Raw genomic sequence first — 22,265 nt, 5'->3', positions numbered from 1 at the left:
GACGGCAGAGGAAGCAGGTCAGAGGGGCTGGTTGGGTGGGGCAGGGGGCAGCCTTTAGGAGAGACAGAGAGAAGCAGCCGGGGCCAAGGAGGGTGTTTTATTGTCCTTCAGAGCTCTTGGCCTGAGCGCCTTGTGCCTGAGCCTGTACTCCTCAGGTGGGTGGGGCTCCGATCTGCTTTCCTTTCCAGGGGAACGGGTCACAGCTGCTGCTGGGCCCCCTGCTTCACCCCAAGTCCACCAAGCACAGGGGCTCTGGTGGCTTCCTGCCTGCTCCGAGGCCTCCCACTGCTGCTGGCTCTGCCCCTCAGGCCCCTGGCTGCCAGACGCTGGTGCCGTGTTTCAGAGGCCTGGAATCAGGGAGCAGGAAACTCTTTGGCTCCCTCCTGGGTGTGTGCTGTCAGTGCTGGAGGAACTCCAGGGGCCCAGCTCCTTCTGCCCCTGAGGGAAGAGGAGGCCCTTCCCTCTGCCCTGGGCCAGATGCACAGGCCTGCGATCAGGGAAGCTGGGTTCTGAGTGCACATCACGGGGCGGCGCTCAGCGACCCACACCCAACACAGGCCAAGCCCGTCCCCGGATCAGTGACGGCCACGACTGTGCTCAGCACGCGGTCACCAGCTGGATTAAGGGCTCTGGAATCCAGGCTGCTTTCTCTAACTGAACTGATCCCTCCCCTGGAAAAGAAGGGGTTCTGGGGGCACCAAGCAGGGAGGGCCGCAGCTCAGGAATGTGCAGGTGTGGCACGGCTAGGAAGGGCCTGCTGGGGGGCGGGGCCGCCCCCCCTCCCCCAGTACCTGGGAATGGACCCAGCGTCTTGTTGTTGCTGTAATCGCTGAGACACCTGCAGCCGCAAGGCCCACCGTCACCAGGCCCGCCTCAGGTGCCACTGCCTGAGCTATGGGGACAGTCACGAGGAGACCCTGAGCTGGGCCCACCACTGTCCCCGGCCCGGCAGCCCCCAGCCCCTCTGCTGCCTCTCCCTGCCTGCAACTCTGCGGCACCAGGAGGAAGGGGATGTGACGAGGAGGTGTCACCTGAGGTGTGTTAACAATGCAGATTCCTGCACCTGTTCCCGAGGTTTCAGGCTTGGTAGGTCCAGAGTCCTGAACTTACTTTCAGAGACTGCGTTTCCATGGGTTAGGGCTGGGAATGGGACGTGATGGGAGGTCAGCGTGAGGGTGGGGAGGGGCCGCCCCACTCGCCAGTGTGGGCGCCAGCTGCTCCGTCCCCTGAGCATCTACCCAGCACTGCCATGCAGCTGCCCGGGCCTGGCCTGCAGGGAACCCCGGAGCCGGCAAAGCAGTGCCTCAAGGCGCCAGCGCTGCAGGTACTTCCTCCTGAGGGGAGAGGCCCTGGTGTGTGTCCTGACAGCAAAGGGCATCACGACCCCTTCATGGCCAGGAAAGAGGGCAGAGCCACGGGCCTAGGCCTGGTCCGCAGAATGCTGCGGGACGAGCACCGGCCAGAGAGGGCCCAGGTCAGGCAAGGCCCTCAGCCCAGCCCACACCCTCAGCCCTCCCTCTCCACCCCTGCTCTCAGTCCTCCCTCTCCACCCCTGCTCTCAGCCCTCCCTCTCCACCCCTGCTCTCAGCCCTCCCTCTCCACCCCTACCCTCAGCCCTCCCTCCCCACCCCTGCCCTCAGCCCTCCCTCTCCACCCCTGCCCTCAGCCCTCCCTCTCCACCCCTGCTCTCAGCCCTCCCTCTCCACCCCTGCGCTCAGCCCTCCCTCTCCACCCCTGCTCTCAGCCCTCCCTCTCCACGCACACACTCTGCTCCCACCCCAGACACCTTTGCTCGGCCTCGCCTTTGCCCTCGAGGTCTTTGGTCTCAGAGCTGGGTCCCCTTCTGGCCCCGTAGGGCGCTGACCCTCGCCCCAGCAGCTGGAGCTGGGAGGCAGGGCCGAGGGGAGGCTCTCTGTCACCTGGCAAAGGGGCGTCAGAAGAGGTTAACACATCATTCAGGGGAGTAAGCTCTCCCTCGGTACTTCTGGAAGCTGAGCCCTAGGAAGAGAGTTAACGAGAAATGGTGTTGAGCCTGTGTCCCTGCTGCCACCACCTGTGCCCAAGCCTCCTGCAAAGGCTTGGGCTGTGGCCCCAAAGGGTGGGCCAGGAGAAATTGTAATTGTTTTCTCAAAATTGTGAAATACTCCAGAAGAGGAGATGGGTGGGGAAAAACAGTAAATACATAAGACAGATTCGCCAAGAGTTCAAAGCTGATTTCCAGGCCCGTGAGGGCTGGTGACGGTCTCATCCCTGCTCTTCAGACATTGTTTACTCCCTGAGGGAGTCCGGGACGTTCCTCTCTGCTTCCTCTGTCCACTGGGGCTGTGGTGCTTGGGGCTGGGCGGGCCAGGCCCTGTGGCCTGTGGCCTGCAGCTGCAGGCCTGAGGGAACAAAGAGGAAACCCTGAACCAATGGGCTTGGACATCTAGGGGCCCAAGTGACCTGGCAGGACTCCTTTCCCGACCAGTAACAGGGCCTCGTATTTACGTGCACACAAGTGGGACGGATTCTCCCGCGAGCCCTGAGGCTCCCAGAGGAGACAGGAAAGGCCCGAGAGTAGTGTGGCCATCAGTACACGCCACTGCCTCTTTCCCCACGCTCCCACATGGCTCGAGACTCAGGAAGGTGAGTGGACCAAAAATGGCTACCAATCAGAGCTTACCTGTGCCAGGTACACCCTGTGAGGTGGACATTACTCTCCCCACTCAGCCTCATAAAGTCAAATTACTTGTCTGAGGCCTCACCTCTCCGGAGTGGTCTGACTCCAGGGCCCGAGCCCCCAGCGACTGCACTCTACGGACACCAGGGGCTCTCTAAGGGAGTCTGTGCCACCGTGAGGTGGCATAAAACCCGCCCCCGTCGTTAGGTGAGGGCTGCCTGGGCGCGCGTGTGCGTGCGGTAGAAAGAGGGGGGCCTGGAATTCAGCCCCCTAGTTACCATTGACCATTCCTGACATTCACTTTGTTTCTACAAGTCTCAGTTTCTCCATCAGTAAACGGGATCCCTGCCTGCCTTTGCTGACAGAAATGGAATGGAAGTGTTTATAAACATACTCTGAAAATAAAATTCTCTTGAAACACAGATCTAGAAATAAAATACCCTGAGACCCCAGAATCTGCTGTTGCCATAGCCCCACATAGGTAAATATGTGGATTCTGCAAATAACCAAAGCCAGTCCGTTTCAATTCCATTGAAAACAAACCACTTTAATCTTTTTTCTTAGAAACTTTTCTAGAGTCTATGACATATTTTGTTTGAATCCTGAAACAGGATTCTTGATGATACCAGTTCATCTTGAGGAACACTCTGTGGCCTGCCGGTAACTCTGGGGCTATGTGTCCCGCAATGACGTGTCCCGCAATGGACTGCCATGCAGCGTCACTCTTTGTGCCCGGATTTCCTTGTGGCCTCTTCCCTCGTGCTAGGCCACCCAGCTCTTTGTCACCCTTTGCAGGTATCAGAACTAATACTTCTGGTCTGGAGACGGACTGGCAGTCATCTCTGGGTAGAGAGAGTCATGAAAGAATATTTTTTCATTTATATTTTCTGGGTTTTCTATAATGAGCATGTTTCATTTACTAATTTAAAAAAAAAATGACAAAAAATTGCTACTGACCCCAATTACCTCTTTTGATCCTAGACTGTACCAGGACTTATAATGAGTTTAGGTGTCTGTCTCCCTAACAGATGCAACCCAGGGTGCTTCTTTGTAGCAGACCAGCACTGGGCTGGCGCTCAGTGGGTGCTCAGTAAGTGCTGATGGACCCGTAATTGGGTGGCTGCCCGGCCGGGAGGCTGTTGAGAACCCATAGGGGTGGTGTCCACAAGGCCGCTGGGGTCCTGGAAAAGCATGCAACCACCCTCACCATCGGGGCTGAATCAAGCTGACTCTGAGGCCAGTAGCCCCGAGGTCATTTTGGACCTCCCGCCTGACCTGCGGCGGGCCTCACCTGCCTCCGCAGGGCTGGAGCGCTCCTCAGCAGAGGTGCCCTCTGGCGGCCAGCCTAGGCCAGTGCCTGAGGCTGGCTCTGGGCCTGGGGTGGGCTGTGCTGGCCTCCTGGGCCTCGGCCTGTGGTTCCAGCCACACTCTGAGCAGCGCTGTCCGCCACTGGGCCCAGTGGGTTCCCAGGAGGCGCCTGGGCCCAGCCCGCTGGAACTGGGCGATGGCAGCTCACTGGATACGGCCCCTGGTAGCTGACTGGGCGCAGGCCTCTAGGACCCTGGCGGCGAGGGAGGAGCCCACACCGAGGCCATCAGGGCCAGGACTCTACAGCGGGCTGTAGGGAGCCCTCCTCTGCCCCCGCCAGTGCACCGCAGGAGGGGGACCTCCAGGCAAAGCCCCATGCCTGTGTTCCTCGTCCCCCATCCCTCTTCTGGGGAAATCACGTTCAAATGGGCACAGAGAGCAGCAGAATTATCTGTCACACGACGGGGACAGGCATCCTGTTTAGGGGACACAGAGAAAGCAGTCCTGCCAACTCCTCCTTCCCTCCCATCCCGCCACGAGCACTGATTTATATCATCCAGGACCTGGTGTGTGTCTGGCCCGAGCTGAGCGGAGAACTTGCACACGTTATTTCTTATCCTAATCCCCGGGGCCACCCTGCAAGGCAGGCCTGTAATCTTCCTTGGACCTTCGAAGTTAGACTTGCCCAAAGAGGGGTGGCATAGCTGGAAAGTGCAGAGCTGGAATTTGACCCCAGGGACCAGGACCTCCTCTCCCCATCACCCCTAGCCCCCTGAGACCTGCCACCAGCCGTCAAATACCCTCTACCCTGGCCCCACACGAGCTCAAGGCCTAAGCTGGAAGCACAATGCGGGGCCGCCCTCAGGCCATGGGCACCCACCTGGCACTCAGCTTCGGGGCAGCAGCCAGCACAGGGCCTGGGCCTGGGTTCTCTCTCCTGCCTGCTGGCGGGCCTCACAGCACTGGCCCGGGGCCACTTGCCTTGCAACGGAGGCCGGCTGGGCCCGGCCCTCCTCAGCTTGCTGTCCACCTGGTGTCCCTGTTCTTGGCTTCTCCAGCAGGAGAAGGAGGCCTGGGCCACGCGCTGCTCCTGAGGCTGGGCTGCAGCTTCTGGGGCTTCACTGGCAAATGTGGCCCCTGGTGCCCATCTCCTCAGGCCATCCTGGAAGGCTGGACCCTTGGCCCGGGGCATCCCTGTGTCTCTCACTACTCCACACCAGGCCTGGAAGCGGCTGCAGAACAGGTGCAGAGAAGGGGCCCAGCCGACTTCCCAGTCAAAAGTCACATCAATTCAAAATTACACCTGAAAATTCCCCACAAACCATCACGGGTTCTTCACAGTTTTGGCTACACAGCCCTGTGCCTTAAGAACGTATGGATCGATGTATAACAGGTGAGAGCTCTGGCTTTCGCTTAGGGGCCTTGGCACGCACTCACCCCCGCTCCGGGGGCAGGTGCTGCCCGGGAGGGTGTGGGAACCTGGCAGTTGTGGGTTCAGGTCCCCCTCCACCAAGAGAGCATCCACACCCTGCTTGCCCTCACAAGGCCGCTGTGGGCCAGGAGGTCAGTGAGGAGAATGTGGTCCCCCGCTCCCAGATGGACCAAGAAAACATCAGCCACTCTGCGGTGAATGGTTCAATGGCCCCGTGGGGACGCTGTGAATGCGTGTGAGTTTGTACAGAGCCAACCGTGGGAGAAGGTGTCATCTGTCCCCTCTGCTTTTAAACATGCACCCATGAACGGTATATGTGTGTCACTAGAACATCTCTATTTCAGATTTCTCTCTCTTTGTGGTGGCTCTTTGAGGAGTTGATTTCCCCATCTTTTTCTTTTTTTTTTTTTTTTTTGGCCTCAAGGCACGTGGGATCTTAGTTCCCTGACCAGGGATCAAACCCATCCCCCCTGCAGTGGAAGCGCAGAGTCTTAACCACTGGACCGCCAGGGAAGTCCCTGATTTCCTCATCTTAACTGTGAGCTCTGAAACCAAAGGGCTGACCTGGCCAGGAGGTGGAGACCTGGGGCTTGTCAGGGCATTGGGTGGGGTTAGGGGCTTGCCATCCCGCACCTCCCAAACAATTCATATAATGGAAGCTTGGTGGTTTTGACTCCAGGCTGGGGTCTCCCTTCACGCCCATGATGCCTGGGTCCCAGGCCTCCAGCCTGGCCTGCCCCTAGAGCTGCAGAGGCCACCCAGCTTCCCATCCCTGGGCTCTCTCCCTGCTTTTCCAGGGGTGGGGGTGACCCTCGCTCTCCCACCCCCAGGCCCGGCCACCTCTGCAGTAGGAGCTGCTCTGGACCGGCCGCCGTGGGTCCCTGACAAGCTGCTGCCTCCTGCCAGCCCCGGAACACGGCCCTGCGCAGGCCCTGGAGGCGGGCCCGCACACACCGCTGGTACTTTTCACGCAGGAGCTGCTGTCCTGTGGCCAGAGAGATGCTGAGGTGCCCCTAGGCGTTCATTGCAGCCTCAGCCTGGGCCCCAAGGAACCGTGGGCCCCTGCTCTGCCAGCTTCTGCCCTCTACCCAAGTGGGAACCAAGGAGGCCACCTAACTGTCTGGGTTAAGATGCTCCCATTACAGGCGTCCTACTGGTGACCAGGACTACCAACTCAGAGTTTTGTTTTGTTTTGTTTCTTTTAATTTCTTGACGATGTTTAGGAGTCAGGAGAATTCACATAAAAATACAGATTTCCAGCTTTTCTGTAAAAACAGAGGTCTGGCAACACTGGGTCAATGTTCCTAGGCAACGATTAGGCTGGGGAAGCAGCTGTCCCCAGTGGACAGGACACGAACTTTCCAGAACAACCAAATCCCCACCTGCCAGCCCACTGATATGATAGCAGTGGAGTGAGAAGCCTCTAAAATTGCTCCCAGTGATCCCCGCCTTCTGTGCTGGGCTCCTGAAGGCCAGGTGAGGATGCCAAGGATGAAGATGAAGGTGGTGATGATGATGGTAGCACCCACGAGGAGCGGGGTTCTGAGCCAAGCCCTTAGTGTGGATTGTCTCACAGAATTCTCACAATCACTCTAGCGGGGGCGGGGGTGGGGTGTACCACTGTTATCCCCATTTTACGGATGAGTAAGCTGAGGTTAAGTAGCACACTTAAAGTCCACACAGCCAGGGAATGGAAGAGCGGGGAACGTTAACCCGAGCCTACAGCGTCCACGCCCCCCGGTCCTGCTCTGCCACCCAGACCTGGGGTGGGGGCGTGGGGGGTTGTGGGAGTGTCCCATCACTGGACTCTGTACTAGAGGACCAGAATCTTGGGTGTCCCTGACGGACCTGGGCCCCCCCTCAGCCCCGGTGCCCCGTCCCAGTGCCCGACTCACTCTGCCAGCAGCAGTGCCAGTGGCCCAGTGCACGTCGCTGCTGTCCCCATCCCACTCCCGGGCCCACTGTTCCGTCTCCTGCTGGTGCACCAGCTGCTGCCGCCACAGGCCCAGCACGGCCCCGCAGCTCTGATTCCAGGCCCGGCAGGCAGCCAGCTCTCTCCTGGCCCCCTGGGCTGTTGCCCAGTGGCTCCAGCCAAGGAGGATGTTGGGAAGGGGAGTGTCCACCCTCAGGTGGTCACTGCCACCCTGGGCCAGCCCGGCCCTCCCCTCCCCTCCCCTCAGAAGCAGGGAGGGCTTGGGGTGACTCTTCTCCCTCCATCCATCATGGGGGAGGGTGGGTTGCTGGGGGCTGGAGGGCTTAAATGCTGCTCCAAGGGTCACAATGACAGGTGGTCGGGATACAGTGGGACCCCAGACCCCCGATGCCAAGTGCTATGCTCAGCTCCTAGTGAGGAACATTGCCACGGGCTGAGTGTTTACTAACGCCAGGCACTGTGCTAGGGGATGTGCGTGCCCCTCCCTAGCTGATTCCCATTGGAGTGAGTCCTATTATTACCCCCCTACGAACGGAGAGATAGAGGCAGAGGGAGGTTAAGCAACTTGCCCAAGATCACACAGCCAGTGAGGGACAAAGCTGGGATTACCACAGCTGTGAAATTTCTGGGAGAAATGAATACTTCACACCTCTCAGCAGGGCAGGGTAGGAGGGCAGGAGGCTCTGAGAGGATCTGAGTCTGGGGTGTGAGGGGAGCCCTCTGGGATGCAGACCCCAAGGGGGTGCGGTGGGAAGGGCAAGGATTGATGGGAAACAGTAAATCCAAAGGTGGTGGGCAGCATGGCTCCCCCGTCCTGGGGAGGGGTCCCTACCGCCTCTGAAGGGTGCGCTGATGCCACCTTGCCACGCCCCGGGACTGCTGGGCTTGCGCCTGCCAGAGCAGAAGGTGCCGCCCCTGCTGCTGCCGCCCAGCTGCCCACAGAAAGCTCACCCGGAACACCTCCAGGAGGGCGGGGGCCCGGGAAGCCTGGGGAAGGAGCTGTGGAGTCCTGGGTGCCCTGGGTGCTGCTACCCCTCCCCCCTCCCCTCCCCTTCCCAGCCCTCCCCACCCTCTCCCCCTCACCTGCTCCAGGGAGCTGCGGGGTGTCCTGCAGCCCGGCAGGGCCTTTCCTCCCAGGACACTGCCCAGAACCGCTGGGGCCAAAGTGGTCCTGGCGCTGCCCGGATCCCACGCCCTCAGGCGCCAACCCCTCAGGCTGTGACGCAGCGCCCGCTGCTGCACGCCCTCGAAGAAGGAGCTACTGGAGGGGGCAGGTGAGTGCCGGGGCCCCCCGTCACCCCTGGCTGGGGGTGCTGGAAGGGTGCCACCGTGAGCCAAACGCTGGGCCAGAGCTGGGCAACCCCACCTCCCACACGGGCCGCCCACTAGGACCACCGGGGGCTCTAAGAAATACCGATGCTCACTGGGGCCCCAGCCCCGGAGATTCTGATGTAATGGTCTGGGTGCGGCTTGGGCTCCCCAACTTTTCCAAAGCCCCCACGGTGACCCCCGTGAGCAGCTGAGGCCGAGACCACAGCTCTACTTGCCCTGATCACCTGGCTGATCCTCGCCACACTCCCTGGGTGCATGGGGGCCACGCAGTTGATGGGGAGTGGAGCCGAGCCCAGGCCCAGCGACCCAGGACTCAAGAGCCCACACCAGTATTTCTGCCTCCACTCGGTTATAAAGGTAGGGAAGCTGAGGCCTGGGGGGAAGGTCATTTCCCCAAACTCCAAACAGCAGCAGACCTGGGATCCAAGCGCTCATCTCAGGCTACAGGGCAGCCTCAGATATGTTGCAGGGAGCTATGGACTGTGACCCGGTACCCAAAGGCCAGAGGATAGACTGGGGGAGGGAGGGCTACATTCTGAAGGATCATGGTGAACTGAGTTTCCTTAGAGGTCCAGGGACGCATTAAAAGAGACTGAGGGTCCAAGTGGACCAAGTGGGTGTGGGGCTGATGGATGCCAGGTGTATAGCTTTTTTTGGTTTGTTTTTATTTTTTTCTTGTTTTGTTCTTTTTTGTTTGTTATTTTGGGTTTTTGTTTGTTTCTTTACAATCCCTTGTGTTGAGGGCTGACTTTCAATAGATCGCAGTGTGGGAGCTCCTCTGCTAGGTGCATAGCTTTTAAGGACAGAATTCTTAACCCTGCAGCTGCTGGCTTACGTTCCTGCTGACATTCCGTCAGTGAAGCTGGCCCCTCCTGACCTCCACTGGCTCTCTCACCCATAACCATCAGCCTGGGCTCTGAGTCCCAGCATCCCATCTTGTATAAAAGCATCGCAAGGTCTCACTATAGGTCTCACTTCTTGCTCCTGATTCAGCGTGATTTAGAGCAAGCTGCTTGACCCCTCTGAGCCTCAGCTTCTCCAGCTGTGTAATAAGGCAAATGGGGGCAGGGGAAAAAGTGGCTCCTTCACTGATTCATTTACGGTATTTGTTCTGGGCCTTCGGCAGCCTGGGCATCTGCAAGACGCTAGGAGACAGTGGTGAGGAGACATACAGGGTTTCTGCCACCAGGGGGCTCCCCCTTAGCCAGGAGATGGGTGAGAGGTGGGTCCAGATTCTGGGGAGGGAGAAGAGCATTAAACCAACCTCCCCGTCAGGTTCCAGCCACCTTGGCAGGACTCCGTGTCTGTGCCCCTGACCACTCCCTGTCCCCCACAGCTCTCTGCTCTATCACTGACAGCGTCCCTAGGCTACCTCCCCAGGCCCCATGCCTGCTGGGCACCACAGGGTGCCAGGCCCCATGCTGGGGCCACAGAGAGGAGTAGGATGTGGCCCATTCCCTATGGGACACTCCATCCAGTGCTGAGGACTGCTCACCTTCCCACTCCATGTCCTCCAGGCCCAACCCCAGGTCACAAACTCACGGACACCTGCTCCGCCCGCTGGCGCTGGGAGAGCTGCGTCCTCCAGAGCAGCAGCGCCCGGTGGAGGGCCAGCTTCCGGCCAGCTTCCTGCAAGGAGCGCCGGCCTTGCTCCCGGGGCAGCGCCTGGGCCTGGGCCACCCCCCCAGGCCGTGGGCTGTGGCCCCCCAGGGGCTGAGCTGGGGAGGGCCATGTTCCCTGAGAAGCAGACAAGAGATGAATCAGTGAGCACCCTCTGCTCAAAGCCATTGGTGGACGCTGCCTCGGGCCCCTTAGGACCTCTCCCCTTGTGGCTACTGCCCCCTCCCACCACCCCCAAACCCTCCCCACCGGGACACCTGGAAGATCCCATGTTCCTCTGTCACGTTTTTGTCGGTCGGGGGCAGGAGTTGTGCATCCCCCTAAGACCAGAAGCTTCCCAGAAGCAGGGACTCCATCTCTTCCAGGTGGAAGATTGAACAGGTCTCTCGCCTAGAGGAGCTCATGATGGAGGTCAGGATGGGGCCCACCAAAGCCTGCTGCTCCAGGGACCCCTCCGGACCCTCCCAGGCCTGCCAGGCTGCATCCCCGAGAAAACTCCCGATCCCATCACCTCCCACCACGAGCATACATAAATCAACTGGGCGACTGCAGAAGGAGCTTAAGTGACGCTGTTTGCTGGGGTGGGAGAGAGAGGGAGCCCCTCGGCCCGCCACTCGCTCACCTGCCTCCCGCCAACAAAGGGACAGCTGGGTCACCTTCGCCCCATCTGAGGCCTGGAGCTGCTTCGTCTGCACCCACTGCTGCAGGCACATCCTCAGGGTCCCTGCCCGCGGTTGGCCATGTGGTCCCGGTACCGGGTCCCCCCTTGTGCGAACCGCTGCCAGGCCCCAAAGCACCTGGAGAGCCAAGAGAAAGTGCAGGTGCTCATTGTAATGACTGCAGCTACAGCCTCCCGCCATGTGCCAGACACACCACTGAGGCCTTGGGCAAGCCACTCACCGCTCTGAGCCTCAGCTTTCTTGTCTGTAAAATGGGGCTGCTGTGGGATGGTGCAGCATGCCATCTGCTCAGGCCACACCGTCACTTCTGGGTGCCCAGATGGCCTCAGCAACCTCCTACCTGCCCTCCTGCATCCACTGTTGCCCCCGCCCCTCCAGTCAGTGCCTACACAGTAACCAGAGTGATATTTTTCAAATCTCAAATCAAATTATCTTACTCTCTTGCTAAAATACGCCAGGAGCAGTCCCCTTGCTCTGATGATCAAATTTCGACTCCTCCCCACTGACAACAAGGCACTCTCTGCATGGTCTGTCCCCCACCCACCATTACACACCTTTCCAACTTCACCTCAAAGCACCCCAGCCCCCAACCCCATACTAACAGGGCTCCGACTGGACTGCCGTTCTTTGCATTTTCCATGTTCCTCTCCCTGTCAGAGGTCTTTGCACATGCTGTTCCGTTCCCTCTGCCTGGCACTCCTGTCTGCTGTCCCTCCACCAGTCAGCCATGCACCCTTCCCATCTCTGCTGAACCCTGGTCGAGGTCAGCTCCCTTTGTCAAAAGTTCTCATAGAAAACTCTATCGGGGACTTCCCTGGTGGTGCAGTAGTTAAGAATCCACCTACCAATGCAGGGAACACGGGTTCGATCCCTGGTCCGGGAAGATCCCACATGCCGTGGAGCAACTAAGCCTGCGAGCTGCAACTACTGAGCCGTTGTGCCACAACAGCTGAAGCCCACGCGCCTAGAGCCTGCGCTCCGCAACAAAGAGAAGCCACTGCAATGAGAAGCCCATGCACCGCAACAAAGAGTAGCCCTCGCTTGCTGCAGCTAGGGAAAGCCTGCGCGCAGCAACGAAGACCCAACACAGACAATAAATAAATAAATAAATTTATGAAAAAGAAAACTCTATCGGGGGATGCAATCAGCAAAATGCAGACAGTAGGAAACTTTACCTGACAAGCAGCCTGGTTTCTTCAACAGATAACTTGCAAGGAAACAAAGAAACAAACAAAAACAACAGAGGGGAGTCCCTAGATTAAAAAGAGCTTAAGGACCCCTCAACAAATGACAGCAAGTGGGCCTTATTTAGGTCCCAATACAAACTAACTATAACAACAAGGACTTCCCTGGTGGTCCAGTGGGTAATACTCTGTGCTCCCAATGCAGGGGTCCTGGGTTCGATCCCTGGTTGGGGAACTAGATCCCGCGTGCTGCAACTAAGAGTCTGCATGCCACAACAAAGATCCTGCGTGCCGCAACTAAGACCCAGTGCAGACAAAATAAATAAATAAATACCAAACCCCAAAAACCCAAAAAACTATAACAACATATTTGCTTATAAAACAATTGGAAATTTGAATGCTGACCAGATATTTGTTGGTGTTAAGGAATTATTCATTTTTTAGGTGTGATCCTGGCCTGGTGGTTCTGTTGTTTAAAAGACACTTTATGTTTTAGAGATGCTACAGAAATATTTACAGATGAAATGGTAGGATGCATGGGATTTGCCTCAAAATTATGTACTGGGGGAAGTAGCCAGGGTACAGATTAAACACATTTTCTCAGGAGGTGATTTTCGTGAAACTGGATGATGGGTACACTGAGGGTGATTATCCTATTTCCCCTACTTCTATGTAAGATTAAAAGTCCCATAATAAAATAGTTAACAAGGAAAAAAACAACTTCATGTAGATCTGTGTTTCTTCCCTTCACAGCACTTAACTTTGGTGGTATTCACACACACACACCCTTTGTGATTGTTAATTTCCTGCCTGTCTCCACACTGGGCCATGGGTTCCATGAGGGCCAGTGACAGCGGGCATTAAGCTTTGCTTACAACTAAATCCCAGCCCCTGGGTGGTGTCTGCCAGGTCTTAGCATCTCAGTAAATGGCACATGTATTCATTTCTTATTTTCATCATTTCAACACTAGGAGTCAAGAACTGACTTAATGTGCATCTCCCAGCTGCATCTCACCCTCTGCCTCAGGGGAGGCGGTCCCCATTCCCACCTCCCCGTACCTGCAGAGCCAGGCCCTCTGGCACCAGGTGTCCAGTGGGGACACCCAGGCTGCATCTGCAGCAGGAGAGCACCAGGCCTGGGGGGGGGGGCTCTCCATCCTCTGAGCCCTCAGCACGGCCCCGGAGGCCTCTCCCTGGACCCCCTTCTCCTGCCCGTTCCTTCTGACGGCACCACAGGAGGAAGACTACAGGGAACGAAGAGAGGGGGAAGAGAGAGTGAAGGGAGGGGAAGTCAGGGCCAGGAGGGACCACTGACTCCTGGGACCCCAGGCCGTGTGGCCTCTGGCCAGTCCCTCTCCATCTCTGGGCCTCAGTTTCCCCACGAGTGAGTCATGTCTAAGGACTTGCCAATCCTAACACTCAAGCTTCTGTCCGGCCTGTGCCAGCGTCCATGGCACACAAACACAGGATGTGCACCTCTCACACTCTGTGTCTTTGAGCTGGTCACTTCATGTCTCTGTGCCTCAGTTCCCCATCAGTAAAATGGGCACAATGCCTTGCTGAGGTCCCCACGAGAGAATCAAGTGAGATCTTGTCTGGGAAGTTGCCAGAGTAGATACTCGATAAACACTCATTCACTCACTGAGGACCCCCTGCCCGACCTGGCTCCATCTCCCCCGTTTCCCAGCGCCCCACATCTTACCAGCCAGCTGTTGCACAGCCTGCAGGATCTGGACTCCCCTGTCTCCTCCATCTGGCCTCGGCCCAGGACACAATGGAATCGGCTGGGCTCCCGCCTCCTCCCTCCGACTCCTTGGACTGAGAGTAAAATTGCCCAGAGAGAAACGGATGCCAAGGCAGAGGGCGGGCACCTGGTCCCAACCCATCCACCCCAGTCCTGCAGTGCCGCCTGCCTGCAGGAGCAAAGGTGCGCTGAGCCACTCCCTGTTCTGTTCCAGACAGTACGTTCTACTCCTGATTATGTAAGTGATCTGGGGGGAGGGTTCTGCTTTTGCTGAATTCTCATCAATACTATTAGGGTTTTTTACAGCACACATGCATTAAAAGAAATATTACTTAAATAATTATTTTAAACACATTTGTTTCATTTAAAGATAGGAACAAAAACAATACATCACTGGAATGGAAAATTGAGGAAAAGAAAATAACCACCTTTAATCTCACCACTCCAGAGATGACCACCATTTTAGCATTTTTTTGGGGGGGGATGGGAGATGACATTTATTTATTTGTATTTTTAATAGTGGTAAAATACACGTAATATAAAATTTACCATGTTAACCATTTTTTTTAAGGAATGCTGATATGATTATTGTGACTTTCTTTTTTTACTTTTTGAATTTTTTTATACATCTTTATTGGGGTATAATTGCTTTACAATGTTGTGTTAGTTTCTGTTGTACAACCAAGTCAATCAGTTATATGTATACATATATCCCCATATCCCCTCCCTCTTTTTTTTTTTTTTTTTTTTTTTTTTGCGGTTCGCGGGCTTCTCACTGCTGTGACCTCTCCCGTTGCGGAGCACAGGCTCCGGACGCACAGGCTCAGCGGCCATGGCTCACGGGCCCAGTGGCTCCGCGGCATGTGGGATCTTCCCGGACCGGGGCACGAACCCGTGTCCCCTGCATCAGCAGGCAGACTCTCACCCACTGCGCCACCAGGGAAGCCCTCCCCTCCGTCTTGAGCCTCCCTCCCGCCCTCCAGGTCATCACAAAGCACCAAGCTGCTCTCGCTGTGCTATGCAGCAGCTCCCCACTAGCTATCTGTTCTACATTTGGGAGTGTATATATGACAGTGCCACGCTCTCACTACGTCTCAGCCTCCCCTTCCCCCACTGTGTCAAGTCCGTTCTCTACATATACGTCTTTATTTCTGCCCTGTCACTAGGTCCATCAGTACCATTTTTCTAGATTCCACATATATGCGTTAGCAGACGGTATTTGTTTTTCTCTTTCTGACTTACTTCACTCTGTATGACACACTCTAAATCTATCCACCTCATTACGAATAACTCAGTTTTGTTCCTTTTTATGGCTGAGTAATATTCCATTGTATATATGTGCCACATCTTCTTTATCCATTCATCTGTTAATGGACATTTAGGTTGCTTCCATGTCCTGGCTATTGTAAATAGTGCTGCAATGAACATTGTGGTACATGACTCTTTTTTTTTTTTTTTAATTTATTCTTGGCTGCGTTGGGTCTTTGTTGGTGCGCGCAGGCTTTCTCTGGTTGCAGCGAGCGGGGGCTACTCTGTTGCAGTGTGCGGGCTTCTCATTGCGGTGGCTTCTCTTGTTGTGGAGCATGGGCTCTAGGTGCCTGGGCTTCAGGAGTTGTGGCTCACGGGCTCTGGAGCGCAGGCTCAGTAGTTGTGGCACATGGGCTTAGTTGCTCCGCGGCATGTGGGATCTTCCCAGACCAGGGATCGAACCCATGTCCCTTTCATTGGCAGGTGGATTCTTAACCACTGCACCACCATGGAAGCCTCACATGACTCTTTCTGAATTACGGTTTTCTCCGGGTATATGCCCAGTAGTGGGATTGCTGGGTTATATGGTAGTTGTATTTTTAGATTTTTAAGGAACCTCCATACTGTTCTCCATAGTGGCTGTATCAATTTACATTCCCACCAACAGTGCAAGAGGGTTCCCTTTTCTCCACACCCTCTCCAGCATTTGTTGTTTGTAGATTTTCTGAGGATACCCATTCTAACCCATTTTTAAATTAATTAATTTATTTATTTTTGGCTGTGTTGGGTCTTGGTTGCTATGCACGGGCTTTCTCTAGTTGCAGTGAGCAGGGGCTACTCTTTGCTGAGGTGCTGCAGGGCACCTGCTCTAGGCACTTGGGCTTCAGCGGTTGTGGCACTCGGGCTCAGTAGTTGTGGCGCACGGGCTTAGTTGCTCCACAGCGTGTGGGATCCTCCCGGAGCAGGGCTTGAACCCGTGTCCCCTGCATTGGCAGGCAGACTCCCAGCCACTGCGCCACCAGGCAAGTCCCCATCTTAACCATTTTTAAGTGAGCAGTTCAGTGGTATTAAGTAATTCACATTGTTATGCAACATTTCAGTATTTTTGCTTCTGGTTTTTTTTTCTATGCACTGTTTTACATTCATAGGAAAAAATATTTTATGTACTATTTTTGTATTCTCTTTTTGTTTTTCATTGAACATTGCCATAACCCTTTTCCTTCTCATTAAAAATTCTATGCAAATGCCCATAAACCTACTTCCAGGAAGGGGAATAATATACGTAAGGAGGGAGGTGAAACTTTCAAATTGATTGAAATACTTCCATCTATCTCGAATGTTTTTTCAAATCAAACATGCATTACTGTTATGATTAGAAAGAACACCAGTAAAGCTACCGAAACAAAAAATAAAGAAAAAAAGAGTGGGGAGGAATTTTAAAAATCTCAATAAGCATCATATTGAACTGTTGCCAAATGTTTATCACATGGTTAAACTACAATTTTCTCTCTCGCTGTTGGGTATTAGGCTGTTTCGAAGTTTTCACGAAGTATAAATAACACCATGATGGACATCCTTTTGCACAAATCTTGGTCCACATGGGCTGGCTTTATCCTCATTCTCTTGTGGGGGAGGGGAAACGGGGGACAAGGAGGGAGGGAGGGCCACCAGCACTTCCCAGGTCACACTGACTGACCTGGGGTGTCCCAGACCACCTGCTTCTCCAGGCGGTGTCCACCACCGGCTTCCTTCCTGAGGGGTCTCGGTCCTGGCCTCCCCCAGAGGATGGGGGTCCTGGCCCAGCCTGGATGTGAAGCCGCCCTTGTTTCTGCTGCTGAATCAAGTTTCTCCACTGGGACAAGAGAGAAGGGGAAGAGGGACGTTGGCTGTAGCCTCAAGTGTACCCTGAGCAGCGGCGGGGGCGGGGGGGTGGGCGGGCACCAGGAAGGGTGGGGACACGAGTCAGACCTTGTGGTTTTAACCATACCATTAGACTCTCCTGCCTCTTTGGGAATGAATGAATGAATGAATGAATGGAAAGATAGAGCCCAAGAGGCAGGGTTTTCCTTGGGAGACAAAACCTAGAGCTGGGTCCTCCTAAAGCACTTTTCCCAAGGAGGGAAGAATATAGAAGTTCTCTCCTAGTCCTGGCTGGCAAACCGCTAGTAAAAAATAACAACCAGGGCTTCCCTGGCGGTCCAGTGGTTAAGACTCTGCGCTTCCACTGCAGGGGGCATGGATTCGATCCCTGGTTGGGCAACTAGGATCCCGCATGACACACAGTGAAACCAAACAGAAACAAAAAGCAAAACAAACAAAAAGTAGCAACCACTAAAACGGTAGAGTGCTTGCTATGTGCTAGGCAGGGTTTTGAGTTCCTTGTATTTATTAATTTAACCTCACAACAACCCTGAGAGGTATGTACTACTATGATCCCTTTTTTTAATCAATTTATTTATTTATTTATTTACGGCTGCGTTGGGTCTTCGTTACTGCATGCAGGCTTTCTCTCTAGTTGCCGCCAGCGGGGGCCACTGTTCATCGCGGTGCGCGGGCTTCTCATCGCCTTGGTTTCTCCTGTTGTGGAGCCGGGCTCTAGGTGCACGGGCTTTAGTAGTTGTAGCACGCTCATTCAGTACTTGTGGCTCGCAGGTTCTAGAGCGCAGGTTCAGTAGCTGTGGCGCACGGGCCCAGCTGCTCCACGGCATGTGGGATCCTCCCGGACCAGGGCTTGAACCCGTGTCCCCTGCATTGTCAGGCGGACTCCCAACCACTGCGCCACCAGAGGAGTCCCTATGATCCCATTTTAAAGCTAAAGAGACGAAGGCACAGAGAGGTTAAGTAACTTGCCCAAGCTCACACAGTGAGAAAATGTGGGGAAAAGGAAAGTGACGGAGACAGGATTTGAATTCAGGCAGAGCTCGGTCATGTCTGGGCTGACACTGCCTCCCCCCTACTGCCAATCACTCAGGAGGAACAACCTGCGCCCCAGGAGAGCCTCCTCCCCAGACACACGGGCACTTCATCACCCCCCCACGGTCCAACCTGGAGGCCCCTAACCTTTTGGAAGGTCCGCGCCAGCAGGGCCTGCGTGTGTCGTCCCCACGCCGCCGCCAGCTGGGCCTCCCGGAGCCACAGTGTCCACCGCGGCGCCCGGAGGCCCCTGCACAACAGCTGCCGGCAGCCCAGCGCCATGGCCGCTGCCACTGGCCGCCGCCTCTGCACCCAGTGCCGCCACGCTCTGAAACATCTGGACAGCCACTGCCGGCTGGGGACAGACCAGGCTGACCAGGGGATGGGCCCGGTCCCCAGTCCCAGGGAGAGCTGGGGGCTCAGCAGCACCCGCGTCACCTTTCCAGCATGGAGGGTGATGCTCCACGCTGCGGCAGGAGAGCTGGCTGCACCCCGGGAGAACTTCCCTCTATGGAGGGCTAGCCTTGGAAATCCCAGACAGGAGAGCTCCTGGGGGCAGGGGAATGAATGCAGGACAGCCTCACACGTTTAGGATTCCCCGGAGCGGCAGTCCCCGCGTTCCTGTCCTTGGGGCCTTCCCTGCCCCTGAAATTCTGCAAGGATCTGCCATCCGGGCCTTATCTCCATCAGGCCCGAGTCTGCAGGCAAATGGGAGAGGAGGCGTCCCAGGAGCATGGCCCCGGCTCCCACCCCCAGCCCATGACCTCACCGGCCTATCTCAGACTCCAGGCTCACAGTGTTTCTGGCTGCGTTCTTGGAAAACAAAGGGACATGACACAGCACTCAGGCCAAGAAGCAAGCAGGACTGGACACCCCCTGCTAAGCCTGCCTGCCCACGGCCTCCCTTTCTGAGGGAGGGTGACAGAGGAGTGACAGCCAGCTTGGAGCGAGAATTCCTGGGAGGCAGCCCTCCTCCCCCAACCCTGAGTCCCCCAGTTCCCATCTCAGACCCCTCTGGCCTCTCCCTGCAGGGCACTTCTCGCGGGGGCCGTGTCTGGCAGACCGGAAGCCGGCCTCTCTTCTTCGCTGCCGACCTGCTCCCACGGGGTCCTGTCCCCTCCTTCCCGCCCAGGGAGGATGCCCCGGGCTGAACTGGACGAGGCTGAAGAGCAGAGTCTGGCCTCCCTGCTGCCCGCCCTTGAGGGAGCAGGGGTCCTCCCTCTGTCCCCTGCCGTATGTAGTCCCTGGGGAGCACTTCTCTCCTCGTCTTACAGGGTGGGCAGGAAGGACCCCTTGCTCAGGGTCAAGGGCAACCCCGGGAAGCATCTCCAAAGCAGTCTCCAGTGATGCAGACTTGCTGCTTGCCTGAGAGTCTGAGAGACCATCCTGGACCCCCGGTGCTTCCAGGAAACCTGCAGTTTCCCTGAAACCTTGGGAATGTTTCCTCCTCTCATCCCAGGAAGCAAGAACAGGTTGGCTGGGCTGGGGGGGAGCAGGGAGTATCTGGCCAGCTCTGGTCCAGGACTCCTGCTGCACAGGGCCTAGGGGTTCCCAGGATGCCTGGCACCTGAGACGGACTGCCTCACGCTCCAGGCGTTGCACAGAGGCCAGCAGCTGGTGAATGGCAACTTGGGACGGAGCCCGAGTCCGGCTCTGGGCAGGGGCAGCCAGGTCCTGCAGGATGAGGGGTTCCCCCATCCTGGGAACCAGGCCACACTGGGATCTGGGGTCCGGCCGTGTGTGCCCTTTGAGCGGGCCCAGGCCTGCAGCGGGCCCAATGTCTGGGCAGGGGGTATTGGTGGACAGCAGCCGGGACCACCTCGGGCGGGAGGCTGGGGAAGCCAGTGGCCCTCGGGGTAGAGGGCTTCCACCGGGCATCCTGTGCGGCCAGAAGCTTTCCTGAGCCCCGACCAGAGGCGACGTCCCCACTCAGCCACGCTCGTCTCCCTGACACTCAAGTCGCTCTGCTGGATGGCAAACGCCTGGGGTCTTCCTTGGGGCCTCCCGGCCAGGGGCTGAGAGTTGCTCTGCTGTCGGAAGCTTGAGTTGGTCAGCTGCCAGGCGTGTCCCTCAGGGCGAGGCCCAGGCTGGGGCTGGTCAGGTTGCTCTGGACTCGGCAGGGCTCCTGGCACAGCGCTGCCCCCGGGGATGGTGTGGTGGCAGCCCCCCTGCTCTCGGCCTGGCCCACGGGCACCCACCGGCCATGTGTACTGGCCAGGCTCTTCCGGAGTCTCCATTGCTCTAAAAAGAGGACAGACAGTTATGTCCTGGGGGAGAACTTGGTGGTCAGTGCTGGGGAGGGACAGGGCGCCACACGGGAGGGAGCCCAGCTCCAGAGGTCTGCGTCAGCTCTGTCATCCCAGGTGGACCAACGGATGCACCCGGGGGTCTTGAGCCAGAGCAGCGACCTGGTGACCGTGCAGGGACTCAGAGCAGGGACAGGGCAGGGGCAGGGAGGAGGGCAGAGGGAAGCAGGGAGATAGTTGGGAGGCTGCTGAGGGGTCCCAGGCGAGAGACGATGGGGCTGGCATGGGGGCGGCAGGAGGGTGGAGAGAAGGAGACAGATCAGCTCTGCTGAGAAGGCCTAGAAGAGGGTGAAGGGAAGAGAAGTGTCGCTGACGGCTCCCTGGTGTCCAGCTTGAGCAAAGAGGTGCTGGGGCGTCCGCAGCTGGGGTGAAAGCAAGACTCAACATATCAAACAGCTAACCGTGGGCTGCTCTGGCCCCGAGGTGGTGGCGCTCCCTCCCTGCCGGTCTCCCCAGCCCCCAGGCCATTCTGCAGCTGGGAGACAAGGCCTCTTGGGGGCGGGTGAGATGCCTGGGAGGGCCTGGCAGGTAGTGTGGGCATGAAAGTTTGTAGATAGGAACTAAAGGTCAGAGAAGTTAAGCGCCTTGCCCCACGGCCACACAGCTAGAACACAGAGAACCCGGCAAGTAAACAGGAATCTGAATTTGTTCTTGGGCTACTCCCACTCCTGGCTGCACCAGCTCGGTGGCCTTCTGGAAGCCCCAGGAACCTGAGCAGGGAGGTTCCCAGCCCACCAGCGCTGCCAGAAGACCGCCCCGTGAGGGCCCCTTCTCTGCCAGGGGCCCCAGACAGGCCCCCTCCTGCGCCTCCCTCCTCACCTCGTGTCCTGACTTCCTGACCCTCCCTCGCGCCCCAGGCTGGAAGACTTTGTCCTGGCCCGGCTGGCCCTGAACAGCTAATCTCTGGAATTAGCAAGGCCCTGGGCTGGCCTGTCTGGGAAAGGGCCGCTGGGCTGCTACCCGAGGGGACCTCACTCCTGCCACCTCTGACCCAGATCCCCTGAGCCTCTTGCCTGGCCTCAGGGGGGTGGCCGGCCTGGGGGGCACATTCTCCTTGTGGCTGGTGTCAGGTCTCAGCTCCATGGGTTCCAGGGCAAAGCCAGGGTGGCAGTGACCTTGGTCCACACCGCAGCCGGTCCTGTTTGATTAGGGGGACTCTGAGGGGTGAGGATAGGGTGCCCGCCTCCTACCCAGCCACGCCCAGCCCTGGTCCCCACTCCCACGCTTCCCCAGCATCCCTGGTTGCCCTGAGGTCCAGCCCCGGCTGTCCTGTTCAGGGCCCCTTGGGGTCTCCTCTCCCCAACCCCTGTACCACCCCTTTCCCTTGTAATTTTCTCATGTCTTCCGGCACCCACCCTTAACACTGATGACAGATCCCTGTGGACCCTGCTTCCTGAGCAGCCCTGTCAGGTGAGGGCTCTTTCTCTCAGACCTCTAGGCAGGAGGGGGGGCCCTCTTTGCTTCCAGTCGCCCCTTCCCGACCATTCTCCCTCTCTCCTCTCTAAAATGCTCTGGTTCGAAGTTCCAGGCAGGCCAGGAAGGAAGTCCTCGTCATTTATTCCTTGACGATTTCAGCTCCCAGCTCACTGTCACTTTCTGCAGCACACGCCTAACTTCTGGGTGGTTTCACCCTGCACGTGGGCAATCCCTCCAACTCCTGGTCTGCGAGTCCTTGACCTTCTAACCTCCCACCATCCTGTCCTTCACCCAACCTCAGTCACCTGCTCCCAGGGTCCCCCCAGACTTTGTCATCCTCAGAAACTGCACCTCCCCCGTAATTTCAGTTTCAGAGCCCACACCCATCTTTCCAGCTCCCTCCCTCTGGTGCCCCATCCTTCCTTCCATGAGACCCGACCCTCTGCCCCTACCACCCTTCGTCCTCCGACCCACCGGACCCACCGTGATG

The 22,265-nt window shown here is 57.2% G+C and overlaps 1 protein-coding gene across 1 annotated transcript; it reads right to left on the bottom strand.

The window, feature by feature from the left end:
- Positions 1-197: 197 nt before the first annotated feature.
- On the bottom strand, positions 198-21,442 carry C1H1orf167 (chromosome 1 C1orf167 homolog). Its single transcript, XM_060012173.1, is given in 25 exon segments — positions 198-347; positions 858-892; positions 1,239-1,265; positions 1,268-1,386; positions 1,787-1,919; positions 4,949-5,199; positions 6,240-6,412; positions 7,123-7,160; positions 7,295-7,348; positions 7,351-7,523; positions 8,165-8,319; positions 8,416-8,590; positions 10,217-10,382; positions 10,907-11,017; positions 11,020-11,081; positions 13,208-13,350; positions 13,352-13,392; positions 13,851-13,966; positions 16,856-16,992; positions 18,201-18,520; positions 19,117-19,262; positions 19,264-19,952; positions 19,991-20,109; positions 20,112-20,294; positions 21,373-21,442. Coding segments are annotated over 25 exon segments (3,786 nt in total).
- Between the last annotated feature and the right edge of the window lie 823 nt (positions 21,443-22,265).

This window comes from Delphinus delphis, chromosome 1, assembly GCF_949987515.2.
Source record: "Delphinus delphis chromosome 1, mDelDel1.2, whole genome shotgun sequence".
Lineage (NCBI taxonomy): Eukaryota > Metazoa > Chordata > Mammalia > Artiodactyla > Delphinidae > Delphinus > Delphinus delphis.
This window is presented reverse-complemented; position numbering and strand designations above follow the sequence as displayed.